General features: G+C 39.3%; 3 protein-coding genes across 3 annotated transcripts; 1 reads left to right on the forward strand and 2 right to left on the reverse strand.

The window, feature by feature from the left end:
• Positions 1–2,858: 2,858 nt before the first annotated feature.
• LOC138886046 (flocculation protein FLO11-like) lies at positions 2,859–4,292 on the reverse strand. Its single transcript, XM_070167070.1, has one exon. It carries the CDS (start codon positions 4,290–4,292, stop codon positions 2,859–2,861), a length of 1,434 nt encoding a protein of 477 aa, XP_070023171.1.
• A 13,870-nt stretch (positions 4,293–18,162) lies between these two features.
• On the reverse strand, positions 18,163–19,115 carry LOC138886047 (uncharacterized). The gene is made up of 3 exons (XM_070167071.1): positions 19,006–19,115; positions 18,885–18,920; positions 18,163–18,793 (listed from the first exon to the last, which is right to left on the reverse strand). Exons 1-3 carry the CDS (start codon positions 19,113–19,115, stop codon positions 18,163–18,165), a joined length of 777 nt encoding a protein of 258 aa, XP_070023172.1.
• Positions 19,116–23,013: 3,898 nt separating this feature from the next.
• LOC138886048 (uncharacterized) lies at positions 23,014–24,934 on the forward strand. The gene is made up of 3 exons (XM_070167074.1): positions 23,014–23,350; positions 23,829–24,032; positions 24,426–24,934. Exons 1-3 carry the CDS (start codon positions 23,014–23,016, stop codon positions 24,932–24,934), a joined length of 1,050 nt encoding a protein of 349 aa, XP_070023175.1.
• Positions 24,935–26,306: the final 1,372 nt, after the last annotated feature.

Raw genomic sequence — 26,306 nt, forward strand, 5'->3', positions numbered from 1 at the left:
TTTTAATACTGAGGTTTTAGATGCCCAATCCCCCTTGCTCTAAAGGTTGAGTAACCACGGACCATTTAATAAGATGTAATTTTTTCCTCTGAGGAGTAGTTCCCCATAGAAAATTTCGTTAGTATCTATTAAGGGAGGAAATAATATACGAAGACAGGGTGATATATTGCATTAAGTGGTTAGGAAGGTTATTCAAAGTTGATCTTATTAGGGTTTGCCTTCCTGCTTTGGTTAAAAAGTGTGGTTTCCATCCAGCTAACTTAGATTTGAAATTGTCACTTAAGAATTGATAGTCTCCTTTACTGGGTCTTGAACCAAAAATAGGAAACCTTAAATACTTACCAAAATGTGTGCCCTCACTTATATGAAAATTGTGTTGTAATGCAACCTTCATATTAGCAGGACAATTCTTAGAAAAGAAAATCCGTGATTTGTCAAAGTTAATAGTTTGCCCCGAATGATGAATAAATTAATTGATGGTGTTAACTATGGATTGGCATGATTTAGATGTAATTTTTGAGGTCAAAATAATATCATCTGCGAAGAAAAGATGAGATAATTGAGGCTCTTTTCTACCTAGTGAAATGGGACGCCAAATGTGATAATCAATTTCAGAGTTTATTTTCCTTGACAGCATCTCTAAACATAAAATAAAGATATAAGGTGATAGATGATTGCCTTGTCTAATACCACGTGTAGGTGTAAAATAATCAGTAGGTGTACCATTTATTAGAATAGCTGTAGAAGTAGTGGTAATACAAGACATTATTAGTTTAACAAAAGTTGGAGGAAAACTAAGATTTTGTAATGTGTTATAAATGAAAGACCATTCCAGCTTATCAAAAGCCTTTTCAAGATCTAGTTTAAGCAGCATATTAAATTTTTTACCCTTCATTCTATGGAACCTAGAGATAATTTCTTGTACAATAATTGCATTATCAGCTGCTCGTCTATTTTTTTGAAAACTGAATTGAGTCGGATGGATAAGGTGTTTCAGAACTGGTTTTATTCTATTAACAATAATTTTAGTAATAATCTTATAGATAGTATTACAAAGGCTTATAGGTCTGAATTGTGATATAGTAGAAGCATTCTTGTTTTTAGGAATTAAGCAAATAAAAGTTGTATTTATAGAAGAGTCAATCTAATGGTCCAAGAAAACCTTATGACAAAAATATTTGACAGAATTTCCTATGATATGCCAATATTTCTGATAAAATAAGGGATGTAATCCGTCTGGGTCAGGTGCCTTAAGGAGTTGAAATGAATTTATGGCATTTAAAATTTCAGAATTTTGTAAAGGAGTTATGAAACTAATTTGCTCAGTTGAGGTTAAGATATTAAAAGGGTGTACGAAAAATGAATGAGTAGAATTGGTTTTTTGAGTAGTAAAGAGATGTCTATAGTAATTAGTAATGTCATCTCTAATTTTTTGAGGGTCAGTAATCCAATTTCCTCCTAAGTCTTGAAGATCAGTTATACGATTATGTCTGCGTCGATTTAAAGTTGTTAGGTGGAAAAAATTTAGTGTTAGCATCACCATTATTTAACCAATTTATTCTTGATTTTAACTTCCAGAATTCCTCTTCAAGCTGAAGAATGTGATTAAATTCCAAAGTTAAGGATTTTTCCAAATTTTGTAAAAATAGACTAGTTGGATAGTGAATAGAGGCTTGAATCCCACCTAGTCTTGCCAGTAATTTATTTTTACGCTTAAAAATGTTGCCAAAAGTATTTTTATTCCAAACTTGTGCGGATTCCACAAATTGATTAATAGCAGGAACCAAGTGAAGCTTATCTGACCAAACTTGTTCTATTACTGCTGAGAAAGTAGGATGGATAGTCAATATAAATTCAAGACGAAATATTTTTTTCCTTGGCATAGAACAGTGCTGTAACTCAATCTTAATAGGGCAGTGATTAGAATGAGTTCGGGGAAGATGTGTTACCAAAGCATCACAATAATTAGCTATCCACCCATAATTAGCTAACATACGATCAATACGTTCTAATATATTAACACTGTTATGTCTACCATTTGTCCAAGTGTAACGACTACCCTTATATCCTAAATCCGTTAATATGCAGTAATTTAAATAGTCTAATAATCTATTAGCTCTAGCATTATTTATTGGCAACCCACCAAATTTATCTGCGGCATGTAATATTTCATTGAAATCTCCCCCTAACAACCAAGGCCCCTTATAATTATCAAATATGCATCTAATGTTATCCCATAAGAGTAGTCTAGATGCTAGGTCATTACTTGCATAAATAGCACTAAATAAAAAAGTAAAGGGCAAGGGAAGAACCTGAACATGACAATGTATTTCCTGGGTAGATGTGGCCACCTGCTCCACATTTACAAGAGCTGCATTCCATAGAATAATAATCCCTCCTGATTGTCCTCACAGATACTTCAATCATACCTATGAACTCAAAATCATCCTTCAAAAGCTGGTGGGACTGGCGGTGTGTCTCTAGAAGAACCACCAATGTAGGTCGATTATAATCTAATAATGACCTAAAATTCCTACGAAACTCAACTGACTGAGCACCTCTATAGTTCCAAATGATAAAATTCATATGGCATAGCTGGAATTCATTCTGTCCATTACTGGACTCTCCTGTTTGAAGCCTGAAGGTGGGGAGAAATAACATTGCATATTTCCCCAGCATTGGATTTGTTGTTGGCCTCAAGCGGAATGAGGTTGCAAGCATATTTTGCGGGCACCTTGTGAAGATCTTTCTTTCGAACTCTTCCTTTTGGACATAGACTTTTATGCCATCCAGACATGCATAGACTGGTCGTGTCTCTCTGTTGTATATGATGGCTACATCTAACTCTGCCTGAAAATTCACATTGTGATGCCGTGGCGATGGGGGAGGCGGTGGCGGTGTTGGTGAAGGGGGGGGGGGTTGCTGGTCTCAATAGAGGTGTGTGTGGTTGAGGATCCCAGTAAGGTTGGATCCAAGGGGTGTTTAGAGTAGGAGGAGGATAAAATGGCATATGTATTAGACTGAGATGAAGATGTGTTTGATCCCAGAATGAAGTGGGTAGGGGCAGAGGTTGGTAGGGTGCAAGATGGGGTGCCTGCATCATGGACCAATGGTAGCGAGTATAGAGGTCTGTCCCTAATTGGATCCTTTCCGCCACTACTTGTGCTAAGTCCCTTAGGTGATTGATTAGAATCGTCACTTCTTGGTGATTTACTTGCATGATGAAGGTCAATGCATGGTTGTGCAAGCCTGCCTCTAGCCAAGATGCTAGGAGAGTTGGTGCATGTGGTGTTTGGGCCGTGTAGATTATCATATTTGGTTCCATTATCAGATGAGGTGGTGGGTGAGAGTTGGGATTGTGTTGTAAGTTTTGAGTGGTCTGCCTTGGTTGAGCTCTTGGCCGGCGGAGATGACTGAGAAAGTTGAAGGGAAACATGGTCTTCAATGAGAAATTCTGATAGTGGAGGAGTCAAGTTGGTAGAGACTATATGTGATGTCTTAAGTGGAGATGGAACAAAGCCAATGGATGTGGATGACGGTTGAATAGATTGACAAGAAGAGGGTGAATTAGACTGAATGGGAGTAGTGGAAGACTCATTATTGCCTATTTGCATGGCAACAATATCTTGAAATGATGGAGGAATTTCGATGTTCAAAGGAGGAGGTAGAGGGTTTGGTAGTGTTGTTGAATATTTTTCGTGTGGAGGTGAAGAAAGTGTGGTTGGGTATTGGGGCATGCTTTGCATGTGGGAAAGGTTGTCGTGTCTGGTTGCATGGATAGTGATAGGGTTGGATATTTGAGAAGGAGTAGGTTTTGAAGATTGCCCTGATTGGACCGAGTGCTTAGGCACTTGAGTGGTCTTTGAGAGTTGCAAATTATTAGTTATTGGATTTAATAAAGTGGTATCATTTTCAGTTGAATCATCTACTAAAGTATGATACTTATTATTAACTAATACAGAGTTAGGGGTGGAGGGTAACTTAGAACCAGTAGTTTTAGTATTAGTTAACGAAGTTAAAGTTAAACTGGTAAAAGGAAGATTATTAGGGCTAATCACCCCTTGCTTACCTGACTGACCTACCCCCCTTGGCTCCACTGGGGGTAGCACTGGCAATGGATCATCTGTGTAAGTAGATCTTCTAAGGCTAGATTTTTTCGAAAATTGAACAAGTTTCCATGCTCCATTAGCCGGAGTAGAAGTATTGGAATTAGAGTTAATAACATCCATGTGTTGATCCTTTTGTGAATTTTCAGTGGAAGGATCTATGTTGACAAAGTAATTGCAAGCCATTTGATTATGACCCATGCGACCACAGTTAATACAAAGTAAATTTAACCCTTCATAGAATATAATTTGTTTATGATTACCAATATATAAGTGTGTCTTTAAAGGCTGATCAAGTAGTACTTTCACACATAATCTAGCATATTGTCCTCTTATAGTTGAATCAGTGCAAGTGTCCACTGATAATAACTTACCAATTTTCTGACCTAACTTGTGCAGAATTTGATAAACGTAATATTTTGTAGGTAATTCGGGCAAACGTAACCAAACAGCAGAGGTTGTTAATTTGGTCTCAGAAGCCTTAAACTTAGGTTCCCATTGACGAGCGGATAGGAAATGATTTAGAACAAACCAAGGGCCACCCTGTAAGGCATGGATTTTGTTTTCTTCCTTTTGAAATTTTAGTGGAAAAAAATCTGACCCTAAGTCAATTAGAGGGAGATTTTCAGTAGGTTTCCATAACGCGTATATTTTTTGTCGAAGTATTTGATGCTCAACTTTTCGACCAAAAATCCTAATAATGACTGCATGTTGTCATGGCTGCTACATCCTATATTTTTCTTCAACAGATAAGGGTATGAAAATAGAAGGGTCATTAGGAGTATCCAACTCATCCGAATTCTCCAAAGGATAAATGATTGATGTGGGAACCATAGATGGTACAGAAGCAAAGTTATTTAAGTTTAAGGTTTGTAGATAAGTTTTTTTGTAAGGGAGGTGAGTCAAGGATGGATCCTGCATGTCAATATTCATACTTGTAGATATGTTAGGACTGTTAGTGAAAGAAGAAGGTGGTGATGACATCAGTTTGGAGGTTAGTTGATCCGGTGGTTTTCGTGAAATTGAGGTGGAGGAGTCATACTAGTTAGAGGATGTTATTGGGAGCAATCTTTCCATTTTACACGACGAGAATTAAAAAAAAAGACATTCTTCATTATCAACCCAAGGGAGCAAACCCCAGACTCTTTCTAGGATAATATTTTCTGAATTCAAAAGGAATTCTTTGATTAGGATATTATATTTCAGTTGTCCATTTCCTTTTAAAAGAACATTAATTGCTTGCCAATTTTTTAAGAGCTCATTTCATGATTCTAGATTAATGGTGTCATCTTATCTTGCAAATTTTGCTTTGTTTAACCATATTTTATAGCCATGGAAATTTGGGCTAGCTAGTACCATACATCAAGTTGAATAAGATAAATGAATGCAACCTCAATCAGCGAGATCGACCTGATCTTTCGAGTTGAGGCCACTAGCGGCGCAACAAATACAAATTTAGCATCCTACTAAAGAAATGATTTTAGTCCATTGTTGCATTCTTTAAGCTCTTTTTTAATTTCCATAACCATTTCTTGTATCCACAAACAGATTCATGAGAAAATAATAACACTCATTTGATCACATTTAAAAGTAAGAGCAATTGACACCACAATTTTGTATGGTGTAAAATTAGTTAGTGACAACTAAGCGAATGACATAATGACAAGTGAGACTAAAGACAGGTAGGACGTAGTCAGCAAACAGCTGTCACCGGATGTAAGTATGCAATTGGTGCTGAATGAACCCCGAAGACAGAATAGCCGGTAACGAAGATTCAAAGCATTGCCATCGAATATCATTTAATGGGCGGTTGTTACAGAGAATATCAGCATTTATAGCTAACCCCTATACGTCCATCAATGTCGGTTTTATTCTCATTCAAGGGGATCTTGATTTGGGGATCTATTCTCCCAGAAAAAGGCTATAAATAGGAGGATTAACATCCATTGTTGCATAGATACTCTGCACACAAAAAGCTATAACCTACTTTTGTATTGCGCTCAGTTTTAGTTCTTGAGCATTGCTCTCACTCTTTCCATCGAAAAGGCTATATTCTTAGTCAGACTTGTAATCTTCTTTGATTTTATTTGACAAACATACTTTTGTTCCTATTTATTTACTATTTTTGGGTCAAATTGATTCGCTTGTCTATAAACCATGCTATAAATTCAACTGTATCGTTTTATGGGTAAACAGTTTGGCGCCATCGTTGGGCATAAATAATTGTGTAATTATTTTGATCCATTCATATGTTATTGACAAATTTTGATTCCTTCCATAGCAAAAGAAAGAATATGTATGGTAGCTAATGATGTTAATAATGTTTACATTATTGAAGCACACAATGACCGGGAATAAGTGTTCCAGCTTGATGACTCAATCAGCGAGACGTGCAATAAAGGGGATGAAATGACCCCAATTCACGAAGGTTAGTCATTGGCATGTGCAGGGTCCGACTCCTGATAATGTAGAGGATGAGCATGTTGTTGAAACAGTCAAAATCTTGAGAGAACAGCAAAAGGCGATTATGGATCACCTCTCGAGGCAAGATCGAGTGATAACGGAATTTAAGCAGGCGTTAGCAGGTGCTTCCAATAACGCTAATGAAAGGGACCAGATTCCTCCTAGCATTCCCGTAAATCAAACGGCCCAAAGAACTGATAACGATACTCCAAGAAAGGAGGCCGATTTTGATGAGGCCGGAGGCACCAGAAGCACGTCCGGGAACAATAACTTAAATGAACAATTTAAAACCGAGCTCATGAGATTCATGAGAGAGATGAATAGACGAATGAATTAGAATGCAAAGGAATTTCACGCTCGTATGGATCTAATCCCGGGAGCACCAATGATATTAAAGGGACCAACTTCAAAGAAATATACGTAGTTACCATTTAAACTAAGCATCAAAGGTGATCCCAAAGAGGTTTAAGATGCAAGATATACAAAAATATGAGGGCACTTTGGATTTGCAGGAGCACATCATGACCTTCACTGTTAAATGACTTGGCCCAGCACGAGATCGAATCGGCTTTATTGAAGAAGTTTGGCGAAACCCTTATGAAGGGTGATTTAACTTGGTATTCCCTCTTACCAGAATATTATATGGACCCTTTTGAAATGCTTGGAGATTCGTTTATCAAAGCTCATGTTGGAGCAAGAAAGGTCCAGGAAAGGAAGGCGGACATATTCAGGATATCTCAAGGAGAAACTTAGTTGTTGTGAGAGTTCATGATCCAGTTCTATAAAGAAAGGATGTTGTTACCAACAGTTCCTGGATGAGTGGGCAGCGGAGGAATTTACAAAGGGTCTCAAACCCATTGAGCTCCGATACCTCACTAAATTGAAAGAAAACTTGCTCAAATTTTAGGCAACCACATGGGTAGATGTTCAAAATCGTTACGAGTCAAAGATCTGAATAGACGATGATCAACTTTACTCCTCAGTGTCTTCCAAAGGACAGAATCGCGATCGAAATCAAGATAAGTCAAAAAAATGAATTTGATATAGATCGGACACCTTCTAGAAGTCATTATCTACCTTACTGGAGGGTCAATAGGTATGGTAATAAAGGATTCCAATCATTGGATAAGTTCAATTCTGATAGAAGGATGGATCGTGGTCAAAGTAATAGATCGTTGTAGTAGAAAAAGGTGCCAGGGTCCAAGATTCAGCGTATCCTCGACTGTTCGATTACAAATTTAATATCATTCTTGTAGAATTGGTGTCGGCCATGAGAAATATTAAAGAAGCTAGGTTCCCGAAAACCGATCCGATCGGATCCCATCCAAAGGGATGCTAATCTATAGTGTGAATTACATGGGACTTACAACCATCAGTTTGGGGATTGCCTACATCTTCGTGAAGTGGTGGTGATGTTGTTGAAGAATTGTCACCTCATAGAGTTCTTAAGTGACCACACCAAGAATAACTATGGTAGAAACCGAGACTATGCGGATCCAATCGGTGACTCGTGGAAAAAGAATCCGAAAAGAAGTCTCAGAAGACGACATAACCTTCATAGAGGTGGATGTTGATGAACTTCTTCTACCGCACAACGATGCTTTGGTAATCTCTCTCAATGGTTTAGATTTCAAAATTAAGCATGTTTTGGTTGATCCAAAAACTTCAGCCAATATCATTCAATGGAGAGTTTTGGAGCAAGCAACGTTTACCAGAAACATCATTTCGGCAACAAAACTTCTAGCTGGCTTCAACTTAACAAGTGTCATGACCCGAGGGGAAATTTTGTTTCCCACGCGACTCGAAGGAGTAAAGAAGACCACGTTATTTGAAGTGGTAGATGGCGACATGGGCTATAATATTATCCTTAGAAGGCCATGGATACACGAGATGAAGGTTGTGACCTCGACCTATGTTTTTGACACAAGAAGAGATCAACCAAATAAGAGGAGACCAACTGACAATGAGGGAGACGAACGCAATAATCTTTTCTAGTAGCAGGGGCAGGTAAACCAACAAATAGTAATTGCAGGAACTGGTGCCTTATCCCATACCAATTAAAGATGATAAAAAGAAGGAGTTATCAGAATTATATCAGGCACCGAGGTCTTTTCATGTACCGGAGGAGACAGATGCAACCAATTCAACTGCATAAGAACTCGAGCAAGTGGCTTTGTTCGAAGAATTATTGGAAAGGAAGTTCCATTTAGGAATAGGTTTGAGTCCTGAACTCAGGTTAAAACTCATAGATTTTCTTAAATCTAACGTTGATTGCTTTGCTTGGTCGCATTCAGATTTGAAAGGTATTCCATTCGAGGCGGCGGTCCAGAAACTGAGCATGGATCCAAACTTCCCTCCGGTAAGGTAGAAGAAACAACCGATAGTAGAGGTCATAAATAGGATTGTTAAGGAAGAGGTAGCCTGATTACTCAATATAGGTTCAATTCAAGAGGTAAAGTACCCGGAGTGGCTAGCTAACGTAGTAGTATTGACTAAAAAGAAAAACAAATTTAGGATATGTGTAGACTATAAGGATTTAAATAAGGTGTGCCTCAAAGACTCTTTCCCATTACCAAACATCGACAAATGATTGAAGCTACAGTCAGATAGATAAGACGATGGAAGTTTATATTCACCACATTTTAGTTACGCCTCTTAATGTAGGAGATCATTTAGAACTTCTCCAAGAGAAGTTTGACATTCTGAGAAAGTACAACATGAAGCTCAACTCGGAGAAATATGCCTTTGGGGTTGGCTTTGGTAAATTCTTGGGGTTTCTAGTCTCACAAAGAGTGATTGAAGTAAACCCCCAACAAAATCAAATCCACCAAGGATATCTCGAACCAGATAACAAGTGTGAAGGAAGTACAGAGGTTGATTGGTAGGTTGGCAGCTCTAAATAGGTTAATCTTAAGGTCCTCAGAGAAGTACCACTTCTATTCACTTTTATAAAAGAATAATGACTTCGTGTGGACTATGGAATTCCAACAGACACTGAAGGACCTAAAAGGTACCTATCTAGCTCTCTGTTGTCAAAACCGGGAGAAGGTGAGCAAATGCTAATTTATCTAGCAGTCTCGAAAGTAGCGGTAAGTGCTATTTTGATTCGGTAAGAAGAAGGTATGTAATTTCCCATTTATTATGTTAGTAAAATACTATCAGGAGCGTAGACACGATATCCGCACCTGGAAAAGCTGGCCTTAGCTCTTGTAGTTGCCTCTCGAAAGCTTATGCCTTATTTTCAGTGTCATATAATAGCCGTTGTGACAACCTTTCCCTTAAGGAATGTCCTTCATAAGCCCGAGTTGTCAGGTCATTTGGCTAAATGGGTAGTTAATGTTAGTGAATTCGACATTGAATACAAGCCTAGGACTGTAATAAATTCTCAATTTTTGGGCAACTTCGTGGCCGCATTTAGTCGGGGATTAATGTAAAGCCCCGAAAAATATTGCTAAGTAATCTAACGTTTCATGGTGCCAAGGTAGGCTAACGAATGGTATTTTTGGAGTTTTTGCGTTGATCAGTGCATTGGGGAGTAGAAATATTTCAATCTCGCATCGCCCAGCTTCTAACGTGCTAGACCATGCTATATCCCTTGCGAAACCAAGTCTGTAACGCGCTGGACCTCGCTACAGAGCTCGTGAAGCCAGGTCTGTAGTGAGCTATGAGCTCATGAAGCTTGTTTTGTAGCTCGCTACAGAGCTCATTAATCTTGGTCTGTAGCTCGCTATAGAGCGTGCCTAGCTTGGTCTGTAGCCCGGTCCAGAATTTTGAGAGTCCATTCTTCTATTATTACAACCCGGCCCTATTTTTATTAAAATCCTTTGAGGCTAATTTTTGAAGGGGATATCTAATATATTTAGAGAGAAGTGAGAGTGTTTTAGAGAGAGAAATAAGCTCAAGTAATTTGTTCATCAAGATCTTGTCCATGCTTTGAAATCCAACAAGGAAATCTCATAAGATCTTCATATAAGAGGTAAGGTTCAATACCCTAGTGTTCAATTTCAGATTTGGAGAAAAAGATGGATGATTTGGGAGTATGATTCATGGGTGTGAAAGTATTATGTATACATGCATGTACCAATAAGGTTTGTGGTTAAAGTTTGGGTTTTGAAGTGAAGAAAATCTTGTGGAAGAACCTTGTAATCAATTTGCACAACTAGTGTTTGATAAAAATGCTCAAATGAGCTACAACCATGATCATCCTCCTAATTTTGGTTCAATTTATTATATTTCTAAAATAGATTGAAGCTGCTAAGAATTCCAGAATATTTTAGAGTTTAATGAAGCTCAATTGACGTATGTTGGCTAAATCTTCTCTTAGAATTGAATTCCACGGTCTTCATGTAATTTGTAAGTACCGAATTGATCATTATAAAATTGGCTATTCCAAATATGCTTGTGTTGAAAGATGTATGTTCAATATGTATTCCAAGTGCTTTTATCATGCTATATTATTATTTGAGGATGTGTTCAAAGTATGGGATGTGTGCTAAAAATGTTAAGACTTCATGTCAAGCGAGAATGAAGTTAGTTATGCCAAATTATGTGAAAAGTCTCTATGTTCCTAAGATTCCTAATTGCTCATACATGTATTTAAAGTCTTGAATTGAAAAGCCTTGTTGTTATTAATGATGATGACGATGTTTGAAAGTGAAAAACGAATTTGAATTATGAAATTCGGCTAAGTGCCAAGAATGACTTTATAATTGTGGCCACTACTGCCAATGGAATGAAAAGATATGAAATGAAATGGTTGTAAGAAAAGGATGATGTCTCAAATGAGACAGCCTAGCCGATGGGTCGTGATCGGATGACATACCGCACACATGGTGGTGATTGTGCTGGAAATTAAAACTGAAATTTGTGATTGTGGGTGATATCTTAACTAAAAATGCGATGGTATTGTGAACGATGGTATATCGGTACTAAGGATCTCCAACCTAAAAATATGGAAATTTACTTGAAAACGTATTTGGTTCTTAACTTGATGTTTTGGTATTGTTTGAGGTTTTCATTGATTTTATGATTGTTCCTCCTTGTATTATTATTCATTCTATTGAGAGGGTTTTTAAGTATACATACTAGTGCTATTCGACAGTACTAACGTCCCTTTTACTGGGGGCACTGCATCTTTAATGGATGCAGTTGGTTCCACAGCTAGCAGCATTGATCAGTGATAATGGTACACCCTCTTCCAAACAGACTTGGTGAAGCCCATTTCATTTTGGGGTCATGTATCTTTTGTTCCTTATGTATTGTATTTTGAGGTATAGTTGGGGCCTTGTTGCCGGCACTATCGTAATACTCTTTTGTATCTATTAGAGGCTCCGTAGACATAATGTGAGTTGTATATTGGTGCTGGGAAAGTCAACCAAGTTATGTTGTGTTTGAATTGCTTATTCCACTTAAGATTATGAAAGTGTGTGTATTTTGAGACTTTAAAATAAAGTAAAAAATGAAGATGAATTGGTATTGCATACATGATCTCTTTATTTTCTAATTAATGAAAATATAGATTTTCTTAAAGTATGAGTGAGTTTGGGTAGAAAGTACCTAACATACTTGCCTGAACGGGTTCACTCAGTTGAGCGCCGGTCGCGCTCCCCGAGTTTGGGGCCTGACAAACTTGGTATCAGAGCCTAAGGTTTTAAAGTGTCCTTGGATGTCTCGGAGCCGTGTCTAGTAGAGTCCTTTATATCGGTATGTTGTCTACCACATCTATAATGAGGAGTCTACTTCGACATTTAGGAATGTCACCCTTCTTTGATGTTTTAGATCGTGCGATAAAGATGTGTTAGTTTATGTGAGTCCACCAAATAATAGAGTACCTGGTCCTCTATGAGATTGATACGAAGAATGCAGTAAAGACTGAATGTAAAGAAGGCAAGAGATTTTCTACGTGGAAAAATCCTACACAAGGGGATCAAAAAACCACGACCTACTCTTTTAGGCTTTTAACTCTACTAATTTGTAATCTACCTATTACAAGCCACTTTGCAAACACCTTATTGCAAATACTTCAAAACTCACTTGTGATGCAACCACCACAAGCCACTCTATAACTCTCCTAGTTACAAAGAATTTAACTTATGACTATCCCTAGTCATAACAGAAAATCTGAAGTTTACGAATATGGTTTGTTCCTATGACAACGCTTCTAAGAAAGCAAACTAGGAATTACAATGACGAACAAATAACAAGATTACAACTCAACTATGGATGTACATAAAACTCGTTTAGAAACTGATCCTTAGTGGAGTTGTCTTCTTGTTCTTAACACACCAGTGACTTCAATGCCGGATGAATGCCTTTTTTTTGCCTTGAGAGAATATCACTGAATGCACAAAATGAAGTGTTTCTTGCACCAGGTTGTTTTATCACAAAATATATCATAATAGATAGTGATGTCAACTCTTGGTGTACTTCTTTCCAGTGAGAAGTGACTGTTGTGCTGTCTGCATAGCCACTTCTGGGCAATTGCGTTCCAGTTGGATAGTGGACTTTGTACTTCTGTCAGGACACACCAACGGACCGGTTCCTAATTGTGTTCCTCTTCTATAAGATGGTCACTTTCTTCTACTACGTTCCAGCTGTGCACTTGACTTGTACTTCTGTCAGAGAACCCTAAGGGAGCAAGTCCCTGTTGTGTTTCCCTTTATATTGATTGCGTACAGTCAATGACTTGTGCTTTTGTCGGAGAATGCTAAGGGACCAGGGCATCAGGTCCCTATTGTGTTCCTTATTGTGGTCGTTCATTGATTCGCAGATTTTACGAATTTGACAAGTTCACATGAGATGTGTATCCTGTGGGACAATGTTCTCCATCTGGTTCTTCACGACAAGTTTGTTATATCATCAAAACATAAGAAGCATAAGGTTAAGACATCGAAAACCCATCAATTTTCCCCTTTTTAATGATGACAAACTTAGGCATGGACAATATTTGTTTAGATCAGAAGTAACCAGATGAGTTTCCAGAACTACACGAAGTTCCCCCTTAATCATGGACTTGATTTTTGTTTTTTTTTGTTTTTACACAAGCCTTAATCCCACTCACTTTCACTTACACAAGCATTCTCATCTACCTCTAACAAACCTTCCCCCTTTTGGCATCATTAAAAAGAACATCTATGAAGAAGAGCACATGTAGGTAATAAGCATAAATAAGTCTAACATAGCTAGATCCTGCCACATATGTTCACACAACATGACAGAAAAGAGAAGGCAGAGGAGCACAGTATTGTACAAGCAAAGAAAGGGGAGCTGGTTATTAATGTTTACATTAGACTGAGCAAGTCAGGAGAAGTAATGTTTAAGTTCAACATGCCATCACAAAACAAGTAAACAAAAGTAAAACAGCTGCCAAAGGATGTTGGAGAAAAAATAGCTTGACACTAAAAAGATCCTAGGGAACACTAAAGGAACGAGGCTTGGAGGAAGAGACAACAATAGTTTTGAGAACCAGGTCCAGTCTAGCATTTGCAGCCAGTTGTTCTTCAAGTAATTGAGCCCGAAGTCTCTCGTTTTCCTTTCTCAATTGAGCAACCTCCTCATGTACAGAATCAGGTCCGTTAGCTGCTTGGCTAAGCTGAGTTTCCAGTATGGCATTTAGAGCCCTAAGCCTTCTTATTTCCTCAGAGGCTACATTTTGAGCGTTTATCAGCTAAGAAATGGTCGAGATACTTCCACCAACTTTTTCTATACATTCACATTCTTCTAAAGTGGTCTTAGAGAAGATCTGCTTACGTGTGCCCACTCTGGGATTTCCCAAGGGGACCTTATAGAATCTGAACACCTGAGTGAGGAGAAATCCATAAGGTAACCCATGATTTCCACCCTTAAAATTTGCCACCTTCTGCATATGATCTATCATGATTGCTGAAAAATTGATTGGTACAAACTCATCAAGCGCTTCCTTCAGGACTAAATCCAATTTTGTAGAAATGGAACGTCTCTTAGAGCGGGGTAAAAGTACTTTATTAACCAGTTCAAAGAGAAGCTGGTACTCAGGAAGCAATACCTTCTTATAGACCCGTTCCCCCTGTTGAATAGCTTGCTCTTTCATGATAGCGCTCTGAAAGTTTATTCCACAGACATCCTTAACTGAGGACATACCTTCACATGTAGTTCTGAGAATCCTTCCCAATGTTGAAGCGTCGAATACAATATCCACTCCATATACAAGCGCACAAATGTGATCCCCGTCAATAGTGAAAAGAGATGCGTAGAAGGTTTGTACTGCATCTTCGTACACCAGAGGCATGCTCCCTTCAAACAGGTGTTACCAATGTTGAAATTCCACAATCTCCAGAATTTGTCTCATGCCTGCCATCTCCGAAATTGCTGGATCAGATGTTCGACCCCACAACACTTTTTGAGTTCTTAATCTCTACCGCCACAGAACACCATCACAGGTCATGGACCTTGTTGAACCAGGTTCCTTAAGGGTTTCCCCTTTTTGTTCGCTAGACCTTTCGGCAGACTTTCCTTTCCAGCTTGCTGCCCCCACAGTATTGTCCTCAGACACGGCTAGCTCAGTTTGACTCTATTTATACTTGCTGATGTACTTCACATATGACCCTTTGTATTCCTCAACAGGTTCCTTAATTTTCATAGAATGTTGCACTAAGGAACCAGGCTCCCTAGAAGCATCTTTGTCTGTCCGATTTACTGACACACTCTTGATGAATTCCTTTGGATTCATTTTCCTCCTTTTCTTTGTCTTGACAATCCTCTTACTTTTCTGCAATGAGGACTCAAAATTCTTTTACTGTAGTGACCTGGTGATGGGTGATTTGGAGGAAAAATCCAAGATCTTGGAATGAACAGGAGGCACAGGAGTGAGTTTGCATGGAAGTAAATCAGGTTCATTAGAAGGTTTTTCTGAGAATATCTCATGAGCCAAGGACTTGAGGAGGAGTTCTATGGTTCTTACATATCCTAGGAATGAAATTTCTTCCCTCTGGTACTCAGAAGAGAGATATGCTCCTTCATTCATCAGACTCTCAGCAGCTATAGCCATGATGTTATGAGCTGCTTCCGTTTCCGGTGACTCCTTGAGAGTCACTGAGTCCAACATGGAGGAGTTCAGATACTGGTCAGGGTCATCCTCAGGGGCTTCTGATACTTGAGGAGTAAAACCTCCTATGTGGTCTTTGATGAGATCGTAGGATTGACTAGACATAGGATTCTCAAAATAGTGGTAAACATGGTTTATCAGAAATGGAAAAACTATAGGAGTGGAGGAGGAACCATAAGTGGTTAAGGTGGTAGAGGGCATGAAATAATGATGCTCTGGGGATTATTTTAAGGAAGATGATGAAGTGGGAGCAGTTTTAATGGCGGAAGAATAAGACGATTATTTGATTGCCATTAGATGAGTAATTGGTAGACGAGTAGAGAGAGAAAGTGAGAGATGGGGTGAAGATCCTAGCTATACAAAGGGGATGAAGGTTCATGACTTTCCGTGAGAGAGAAAGAAGATTTTATTGGAAGAATGGCTAATGATGAGTGGAGAGCGAAACGTGTTCTGAATAGTCCTAAAAACGGTGGTAGGTTTGTGGGGAAGTGTTATCGTGCATAGGGGATGAAAGGATTTGAAAGACAAGACATGGCACACAGACGTTGAGAAGTCGGATGATGTGTTAGTTGATTTACAAAGTATTTTTTTGTTTAGATAGGGCATGAAGAATTAAGCACATTACTACTAACCTGAGATACAAGAGCCTGATGCCAGAGCAATCTTTTGTACACAGTTTTAGCAGCTCCCTTCTCGAAGTTCATAACCGTTCCTTTAGCTTCTATGATCGTCATGCATGTTTACCTACAACGGTATTGATGAGAGTTAGGCTTGGTCAGAAAACACTTTAGCTACCTTTACCTGATGGTGTCTTACACAGCGAACAGATGGAGGAACCAGTTCTTCATTAGTTTCTTGCGACTCCATCTTCACCTTGATTTATCCGGAATATTCTCTACTTAATTCTTTGATGTAGATATTTGGAGTTTGGTCTTCTGTTCTACAATGCTTTCCATTGATCAATCCCTTCTTCATATTGACCCTCAGAATATGATCTCACCCTTCATTGTGTTTGAAATATTCTCCAGTGGTTGATGAGGTCATTCCGTTTTGCTTCCTTGTCTCCCAGAAAATGAGGCATGAATCATGACATGTGCACTTTGGTATTCCAATTTGAGATTGAAGTTGATTGAAGAGAGAAATATGGAAGTTAATTTTATTTCCCCACACTTTGTGTTCTACTACTTGTGTAGTGTCATGAGCTGCATCTTTATTCTTCCATCAGCTTCAGTGGTAGTAGGTGACGTACTAGGTTCTTTGTGAGACGTGGAGAATGATGTTGTGTTGTCTCTTGCTACTCTCCTTTATCTTGCTCACTTTATCATACTCCCTATTTGAAGCCTCATATATTTTCCAGAGACAGGATTGGTTCATCATATTGATCCTCACCGTTTTTTTCTTGGCAAGGGAGAGTGTCTGTTGAATACCCCATGAGCATCTCCTACCATTTATTGCTCTATTTGTTGGAGACCTTGTGGCCTTGTTTTGTGGATTATACCCCGGAATGATTCCTTCGCTCGTCTTTTTGCATTGAGCTTCCCAAGGTGATCCTTCCTGTTGTCAAGAACGAGACATTTTCTTCCAATTTGGGAGCTCCTGGTAAGTTTTGATTTAGGAGGGACTTGGTCCGACACCTGTTCTCAAGGTAGAGAGCAGTATTTATTCCTTTTGCCCAGAATTTCTTGGCGATTCCATAGGCGATGAGTTCGGTCCATGCAGTATTTTCCAGTTCCGTTCTTTCTTTTAGCTACGCCATTTTGCCGTGGAATCCTTGGTGTTGAGAAATTGTACGTGATCCCTTCTCCCCCTCCTCTATCATTTTTGTGAACTCGTGTCCAGGTGACACTTGAGTTTGGCAGACCACGGACCAGGTCCGACTGAGTTAATTTATTCGAAGGTGAGAAGTTTGCATATACAAATCCTTCATGCCATGGTTGTGACTTCACTCATCTCATACCGCCAGTTTGTAGAGATTAATAATTAGAAGGAGTGACTATTCTTGTTTCCTTTGTTCACTGAGACTACTTGGCAAGTTATCATATTGGTGACTGCACTTTTTAGGCCATTCACATAGTGCTAGTTCCCACTCGAGTGCCAAAGGAACCTTTCTGCCTTTTCATTCATTGAGAATGTACCCTTTACTTTCTTCTCAAGGATACATTCCCTTCCTACAGGGCTTTCAGTGAGAAGAGATTCATGATGTTTTCAGCTGCATGCTTTAAGCATCTACTGTCTATGGTCCATCACAGTCTGCTTCCTCTCACTGTTCCCTACACATGCACATCAAGGGTTAGATTTAGGAACCCAAACTAGTTTGGGTCCCTTGTTATTATAAAAAGGATGAATAAGGGATTTCCTAGTCCATGCAGGCAACATTCGTTTTTTGCGAGTGGTACCTGGTCCTTTATTAGTAGTCACTTTATCAGTAAACATTTTGTTCTTCTGAGCAGACTGAAACCTGGCCTGGCAATTTTCTTTAAAATACCTATTGTTCCCACATTGGTTACATAGCTAGTTATCAGGTACAGTGACATACTTAATGTGCGGGTTGTAGGGAGTTTTCTCCCTTTGGAACCCGATGCCCTTCTTGTTCCCACTATTATTGAGATACATGGCAGTGACAACATTTGAGGGCCAGGTCCACTTCAGGGATTTCTCAAGATCATTTCTTACTTTCTCCAACTCAGTTTGGAGTTGCTGATTCCTCTCGAGTTCACTATAGAGACGTGTTTTTACAACAATTAACTCTTTTTCAAGCATGATGTTCGACTCACTGGCTACTTCCTTCCCTTTCCCAAGACATACATTCCTATTTTCTCTATTGATTGCCTCAATGGTTTCCTCTAGATCAGTGCATATCACTAGTAGGTCATCCCTTTCCTCTTCAGTAGATGCAACCTTTTCTTCTAAAGTGTGTTTCTCATTGCTAAGACCTTCTATTGTTTCTTTTAGATCAACAACTACTACCATCAGATCGTCTCTCTTATTTTCCACACTAGTTATTCTTTTATTAAGGGCCTCCTTCTCTTGTTCTGGATTAGCTATGGTCTCATTTAATTCCACTACACAGACCACTAGATCATCTCTAGATTGTTCGGCCTCTCCTAGTTCTATGGTTAGAATCTCCTTATCATTTACAAGGCTATAATAGGCATCAATTAGACATTAGATAAAGACCTTAGCTTCTTAGAAGAATAGAATTTCAGATTTCTCTAAACATCCTTGAAGTTTACCTCATCGTCTTCATCTTCTTCATCATCATCATTTGACTGTGCCATCAGCACACACAGTGAATCGTACTTTCTTGCTTCAGTTTCCACTAGCATCATGGAACTATTTTTTGCATCCGATTACCTTTCGGATTTACTTGAGGAATCACCCCAAGCAGCAAGAGCCTGCTTAACGATATTGTCTGCAGCACTTTTTTGATTGAATCTTTTATCTGGAACCAGGTTATTTTTCATGCTTTGTCAGGATTTTGCTTGTATTGCTCCTGTTTCGCGAGTGGGCAGTCCTTGATGAAATGCCCTAACTTTCTACACCTGTGACAGAGATCGTTGTTCTTTGTTCTACTTGAACTTCCCCACTTTGGTATGCCACCATTTCTTCGAACCATCTTTTGAAATCTCTTAGTAAGATAGGCCATGTCACTATCTTTATCACTTGAATCACTGCTTTCAGCCTTAAGCACCAGATTTTTTTCCTTCTTAGGCTCTCTTCTTTCACTGTCTTTCTTTCTTTTCATCTCGTATGTTTTCAAATTACCAATCAATTCATCCATGGTCAGAGTATGTAGATCTTTAACTTCAGTAATGGCATTTACCTTACTTTCCCAAGACCCAAGTAGAACACTGAGAATTTTCCTTACAAGCTTGTTTCTGGGAATGACATCTCCAAGTTAGTGAATCTCATTTATGATGGAGGTGAATCTGGTGTGCATATCTTGTATAGACTCCTCGTCCTTCATCCTGAAGAGCTCATATTCAATGGTAAGCATGTTGATCTTGGATTGTTTGACCTGAATAGTTCCTTCATGTGCAATTTGTAAAGCTTCCCATATTTCTTTGGCAGTTACACAAGCTGATACTCTGTTTTACTCATTAGGTCCTATGCCACACATCAAGATTTTCTTGGCACGATAGTTCTTTTCTACAGCTTTTCTGTCAGTGTCGCTGTACTCTCTTCTCCCTTTGGGCACCAATGGTCCTGTTTCTTCAAGTTTCTTCATGGGAACATGTGGACCATCATAAATGATGTCCCACAACTCTGAATCTTCTACCATCATGAAATCATGTATCCAGGTCTTCCACCAGCCATAGTACTGACCATTGAATCTTGAAGGTCTATAGGTTGATTGTCCTTCTTCAAAGTTTGGTGTAGCAGCCATTGAGGATCCTTCCTAGGTTTTAGCCTATAGGAGAAACCTGCTCTGATACGAATTGTTAGTTTATGTGAGTCCACCAAACGATAGAGTACCTGGTCCTCTATGAGACAGATACATAGAATGCAGTAAAGACTGAATGTAAAGAAGGAAAAAGATTTTCTACGTGGAAAAATCCCACACAAAGAGATCAAAAAACCACGACCTACTTTTGTAGGCTTTTAACTCTACTAACTTGTAATCTACCTATTACAAGCCACTTTGCAAACACCTTATTGCAAAGACTTCAAAACTAACTTGTGATGCAACCCCCACAAGACACTCTATAACTCTCCTAGTTATAAAGGATTTAACTTATGACTATCCCTAGTAACAACATAAACTCTAAAGTTTACGAATTTGGTTTGTTCCTATGACAACGCTTCTAAAAAAGCAAACTTGGAATTACAATGACGAACAAATAACAAGATTACAACTCAACTATGGATGTACATAAAAATCATTTAGAAACTGATCCTTAGTGGAGTTGTCTTTTTGTTCTTAACACACCGGTGACTTCAATGTCGGATGAATGCCTTTTTTTTGCCTTGAGATAATATCACTAAATATACAAAATGAAGTGTGTCTTGCACCAGGTTATTTTATCACAATAGATAGTGATGTCAACTCTTGGTATACGTTTTCCTAGTGAGAAGTGACTGCTGCACTGTCTGCACAGCCACTTCTAGGCAGTTGCATTCCAACTTGATAGTGGACTTTGTACTTCTTTCAAGACACACAACGGACCCGTTCCTAGTTGTGTTCCTCTTCTGTAACAGTTGCCAGATGGTCACTTTCTTCTGCTACATTCCAGCTGTGCACTTGACTTGTACTTTTGTTAGAGAACCCTAAGAGAGCAAGTCCCTATTGTGTTTCTCTTTATATTGATTGCGTACAGTCAATGACTTGTGCTTTTGGCGGAGAACGCTAAGGGACCAGGGCATCGGGTCCCTATTGTGTTCCTCCCTGTGGTCGTTCATTGATTTGCTGATTTTACCACTTCGACCAGTTCACATGAGATGTGTATCCTATGGGACAAAGTTCTCCATCTGGTTCTTCACGACAAGTTTGTTAGATAATCAAAACATAAGAATCATAAGGTTAAGACATCAAAAACCCATCAAGATGATTGTAACATTGTTCCTCCTATAACTTGTGCGCTAATATAATTTTCAGTACATGGCAACTAAGAAGAAGGCAAGAACTGGCTAGAGAGCCAATGTCACCCCAGGAGTAGCAGTTTATCCTATACTTGATGATGCGGGTGATCACACTAGGGGTGGGGATATTCCCCCAAATACTACATTGCTTGGTTCTATAACTCCTGTCAGATCGCACCAGTCCCTATGCCTACTAAGGGTGAAACTAATCCTCCAACTGACGTTCCAATTCCGCCTCCACCCTTAGCTATGGGTCCTAATATTTCTGATGGTGACCTTAGGGGAGCCATACAAATGTTGGCTCAGATAGTGGCTTCCCAAACCTAGAGGTTAAATATTGCACCTACTTCTTCTAGCCAACAATGGGATTCTACTAGTTCCAGGGTGAACAAGTTTTTTCAGTTAGATCCTCTAGTGTTTACTAGTACTAACCCAGAAGAGGACCCCTCAAACTTTATTGATGAGATACACAAGACTCTTCGAGTTATGCGTCTTACTGATATAGAGGCAGTGGAGTTGGCTTCCTACCACCCGAAAGAGGTGGAATATTCTTGGTTTGAACTATGGGAGGAGTCCCGTGAAGAGGGAAGCCCTCCGGCGAGGTGGGGTGAATTTGCCGATGCCTTAATTAATCATTTCTTGCCCGCTGAGACTAAGGCAACCTGTGTTGATAAGTTTAAGAGCCTGAGGCAAGGTAGCCTAAGCATTTTGGAGTACCATATGAGATTCACACACCTGTCCAAGTATGCTATTTACATGTTGCCCACTATGGAGGCTAGAGTGCACCGGTTTATGCAGGGCCTTAGTCCCTTGGTTATTAATGAGGCCACTATAACTGCATTGAACTCTGATATGAACTATGGGAAGATGGTGGCATTTGCTCAAGCCACAAAGACCTGCAAATTGAGGAACATAATGGAGCGAGAGGGTAGTAATAAGGCCTAGTCCGCAGGAAACTTTGGTGGTTATTCTGGTGGTGGTAGATCAGCATTCAGTGGAAGTTCATTAGGTCCATCTTAGTCCTTTTCTTAGTCTTCAGTTAGTGCACTGCCATCAGGGACTAGTCAGGGCAACAAAGGATCCTACCAGCTAGGTCAGCCTAAAGGGAGATTCCAGCATCAGTAGAGGCCCCCATGCCCTACGCGTGGAAAGATGCTCTTAGGAATCTGCTATATGCACTTACCCATATGCTACGGGTACTGACTGAGGGGTCACATTCAATGAGAGTATCGTTCGCCCTCCAAGGTGCGGGCAAGGGCATGACACAACCAGCCATTTCTGCAGCTACTACATCTGCAGCACCTCGTCCAGCTTGAGGCACTCCAATAATTGTAGGGTGCGGTGTAGCTAGGAGTAGAGCACAGAGTTCAGGAGGACCCAACCGTTTCTATGCTATAATGGGTCGCCAGAATTCAGAGGCTTCTCTAGATGTTGTCACATGTATATTGACTGTTCAATCTCATGATGTATATGCTCTTATTGATCCCTATTCCACTTTGTCATATATCACTTCTTATGTTTCTATGGAATTTGGGATAGAACCAATCCAACTTCATGAGCCACTCTCTATATCTACTCTAGTTAATGAGTCTGTTTTGGCCCCATGGGTTTATAGGGATTTTTTGTCATGGTGCGTGGTCGGGATACCATGGCTGATTTCATTGAATTAGGGATGGTTTATTTCGATGTAATAATGAGGATGGACTTTTATTCATGTTTTGCCAATCTTGATTGTGGAACTAGAACTGTGAGGTTTGAATTTCCAAATGAGCCAGTGATTGAATGGAAGGGGGTAATGTGGTGCCAAAGGGTAGGATTATTTATTATCTTACGGCCATGAAAATGATTAACAAGGGGTGTATCTACCACTTGGTTCGAGTTATGGACACTAAAGATGAGGAACCTACACTTGAGTCAGTGCAGGTTGTGAATGAATTTCCGGAGGTCTTTCTAGATGAGCTCCTTGGGATCCCACCAGATAGGGAGATTGATTTTGGGATTGATGTGATATTGGGCACACAACCTAAATTTATTCCACCTTACAAAATATCACCTACTAAATTGAAGGAGCTAAAAGAACAACTGAAAGATTTGTTTGAGAAGGGTTTCATTCGACTGAGTGTGTCGCCTTGGGGCGCACTAGTTCTCTTTGTAAGAAAGAAAGATGGGTCATTAAGGATGTGTATTGACTATCAAGAACTCAATAAGGTCACAATCAAAAATAAGTACCCGCTACCAAGGATAGATGACTTGTTTGATCAATTGCAGGGTGCCCAATACTTCTACAAAATTTATTTAAGATCCGAATATCCTCAGTTGAAGATCAGGGAGCAGGATATTCCAAAAATAGCTTTTAGAAGCTAGTATGGACACTTTGAATTTTTGATGATGTCTTTTTGGTTGACAAATTCCTTTCATGGATCTTATGAATTTAGTCTTTAAGATTTGCCTCGACTCTTTTGTGACAGTGTTCATTGACGATATTCTTGTATATTCACTAAGGCAAGAGGACCATGCCAATCATCTCAGGACAGTTCTATAGACTCTATATAAACACAATTTGTATATGAAGTTTTCGAAATGTGAATTTTTGCTAGAATCTGTCGTATTCTTGGGTCATGTAGTCTCCAGAGAGGGAATTATGGTTGATCCTCAGAAGATTACGACTGTGAGGAATTGGCCTAGGCCCACAAATCCAACAGATATTCATAGTTTCCTAGTCTTAGCGGGGTATTACAGAAAGTTTGTGGAAGGGTTCTCTACCCTTGCCTCTCCGTTGACTAAATTGATGCAGAAGGCGAGTAAGTTTAAATGGTCTGATGCTAGTGAAAGGAGTTGATTGACTATGACACCGATGTTGACCCTACCAGAGGGTATGTATAGGTTTGTGGCGTATTGTGATGCTTCAAGGATTGGGTTTGGGTGTGTATTAAAGAAACATGGCAAGGTTATAGCTTATGGTTCTAGGCAAGTCAAGAATCATGAAAAGAACTATCCAACATATGACTTAGAACTTGCAGCGATAGTATTTGCATTGAAGATCTGGCATCATTACCTGTATAGGGTCCATGTGGATATATTCACGGACCATAAGATCCTTCAATATATTTTCAAACAGAAGGAGCTAAATCTGAGGTAGAGAAGATGGCTTAAGTTACTCAAGGATTACGACATCGATATCCTGTATCACCCAGGAAAGACCAATGTTGTGGTGGATGCTCTTAGTAGGAGATCTATGGGTAGTTTGGCTCACTTGGAGGCATATAAAAGGTTGTTGGCAAAGGATATTCATCGGTTGGCTAGTTTGGGAGTTCATCTTGTGGACTCTAGTGAAGGAGGGGTAATCATGCAGAATAGGGTTGAATCATCGCTTGTTGTGGAAGTCAAAGAGAAACAATACAACGATCCGTTATTGGTGCAATTGAAGAAGGGGATTAATAAACATAAGACTATGTCTTTTTCTCTCTGCTTGGATGATAGTACACTAAGGTACAAAGGGCAGTTATGTGTTCCAAATGTGGATGGTCTCCGGGAAAGAATCCTGACTGAGGCTCACACTTCTCGGTATTTCGTGCACCTGGGCTATACAAAAATGTATCATGATCTCAAGAAAGTCTATTGGTGGAATGACATGAAGAGGAATATGGCGGACTTTGTGGCAAGATGTCCGAATTTTCAGGAAGTAAAGGCCGAACACCAATGACATGGGGGTTGGCACAGAATGTAGAAATTCCAATGTGGAAGTGGGAAATGATTAATATGGACTTTGTGGTAGGACTATCGCGCACTCCGCACAAGTTTGACTCAATTTGGGTGATTGTGGATCGACTCACTAAATCAGCACAATTCTTGCCAGTTAAATCTACCGACACAACAGAATAGTATGATCAGTTATATATCAAGAAAATAGTTAGGTTGCATGGCACTCCAATTTCTATCATATCTGATCAAGGGGCTCAGTTCACAGCTAAGTTTTGGAGGAAATTTTAGCAAGGTTTGGGTAATCAGGTAAATCTTAGTACAACCTTCCGCCTCCCATAGACTGATGGGCAGGCAGAGCGGACTATTCAGACGCTTGAGGATATGATGTGCGCTTGTGTTCTTGATTTTAAGGGTAGTTGGGATGTCCATTTGCCACTCATAGAATTTGCTCACAACAACAGTTATCATGCTAGTATTCAGATGGCACCATTCGAGGATTTATATGGTAAGAGGTGTAGATCTCCCATTAGGTGGTATAAGATTGGGGAAGCTAAATTGATAGGGCCAGACCTCGTGCATCAGGCTATGGAAAAGATTAAAATCAGTAAGGAGTGATTGAAAACTTCTCAGAGTCATTAGAAGTCCTATTCAAGTTTTTGTTGTAGGGATTTAGAGTTCAAAGAAGATGATTTGGTATTCCTGAAGGTTTCACCCATGAAGGGTATAATGCGGTTTGGTAGGAAAGGAAAATTGAGTGCGAGGTATGACGGACCGTACAGAATCATTCAGAGGATTGGTCAGGTGGCGTAAAAACTTGAGCTACCACCTGAGATGTTATTAGTGCACCCAATATTTCATGTGTCTATGTTGAAGAAAGTTGTTGGAGACCTGACACTTATTATTCCGGTTGAAACTATTAAGGTTAATAAGGAATTGACTTATGAAGAAGTTCCAGTTTCTATTATTGATAGGCAATTCCGAAAGCTAAGAAATAAAACAATTGCCTCTGTGAAAGTATTATGGCAAAACCAGCAGGTTGAAGAGTCCATATAGGAGGCCGAGGAATAAATGAAGAAGAAGTACCCTCATTTGTTTGAATAGCTATGTAATCATTTCTACGAAATTGTTCCCTACGAATTATGTGTCGCTTGTACTGTTTATGCTAAGGGTGTTCCTTTCCGGTAATGTATTACTTATAAGGCCACAATTGGTGTTGTTTCATATTATGTTGCTTCATTGGATTATGTATATATTGTTAGGATCACTATTTTAAAAGGCTTTTTTGGGACTCACCCCAGGGCCTGACACTATCAAAAAGCCTTAAGACTCATGTGTGGGGTATAGTTCTTTGAGACTTATGCCCCCAAGCACCC

The sequence above is a fragment of the Nicotiana sylvestris genome, chromosome 2 (genome assembly GCF_000393655.2).
Source record: "Nicotiana sylvestris chromosome 2, ASM39365v2, whole genome shotgun sequence".
Classification (NCBI taxonomy): Eukaryota; Viridiplantae; Streptophyta; class Magnoliopsida; order Solanales; family Solanaceae; genus Nicotiana; species Nicotiana sylvestris.

Excerpts from the sequence above, each read along its gene's own strand:
- LOC138886048 (XM_070167074.1), top strand. The coding sequence starts at position 23,014 with ATGGAAGGGGGTAATGTGGTGCCAAAGGGTAGGATTATTTATTATCTT. Across the intron at positions 23,351-23,828 it reads GAAGGGTTTCATTCGACTGA|AATCTGTCGTATTCTTGGGT; the intron begins GTGTGTCGCCTT and ends AATTTTTGCTAG. Across the intron at positions 24,033-24,425 it reads TAAATTGATGCAGAAGGCGA|GAAAGACCAATGTTGTGGTG; the intron begins GTAAGTTTAAAT and ends TGTATCACCCAG.
- LOC138886046 (XM_070167070.1), bottom strand. The coding sequence starts at position 4,292 with ATGGCTTGCAATTACTTTGTCAACATAGATCCTTCCACTGAAAATTCA.
- LOC138886047 (XM_070167071.1), bottom strand. The coding sequence starts at position 19,115 with ATGAAAAATAACCTGGTTCCAGATAAAAGATTCAATCAAAAAAGTGCT. Across the intron at positions 18,921-19,005 it reads TCCTCAAGTAAATCCGAAAG|TCAAATGATGATGATGAAGA; the intron begins GTAATCGGATGC and ends CTGATGGCACAG. Across the intron at positions 18,794-18,884 it reads AAGAAGATGAAGACGATGAG|CCTTGTAAATGATAAGGAGA; the intron begins GTAAACTTCAAG and ends TGCCTATTATAG.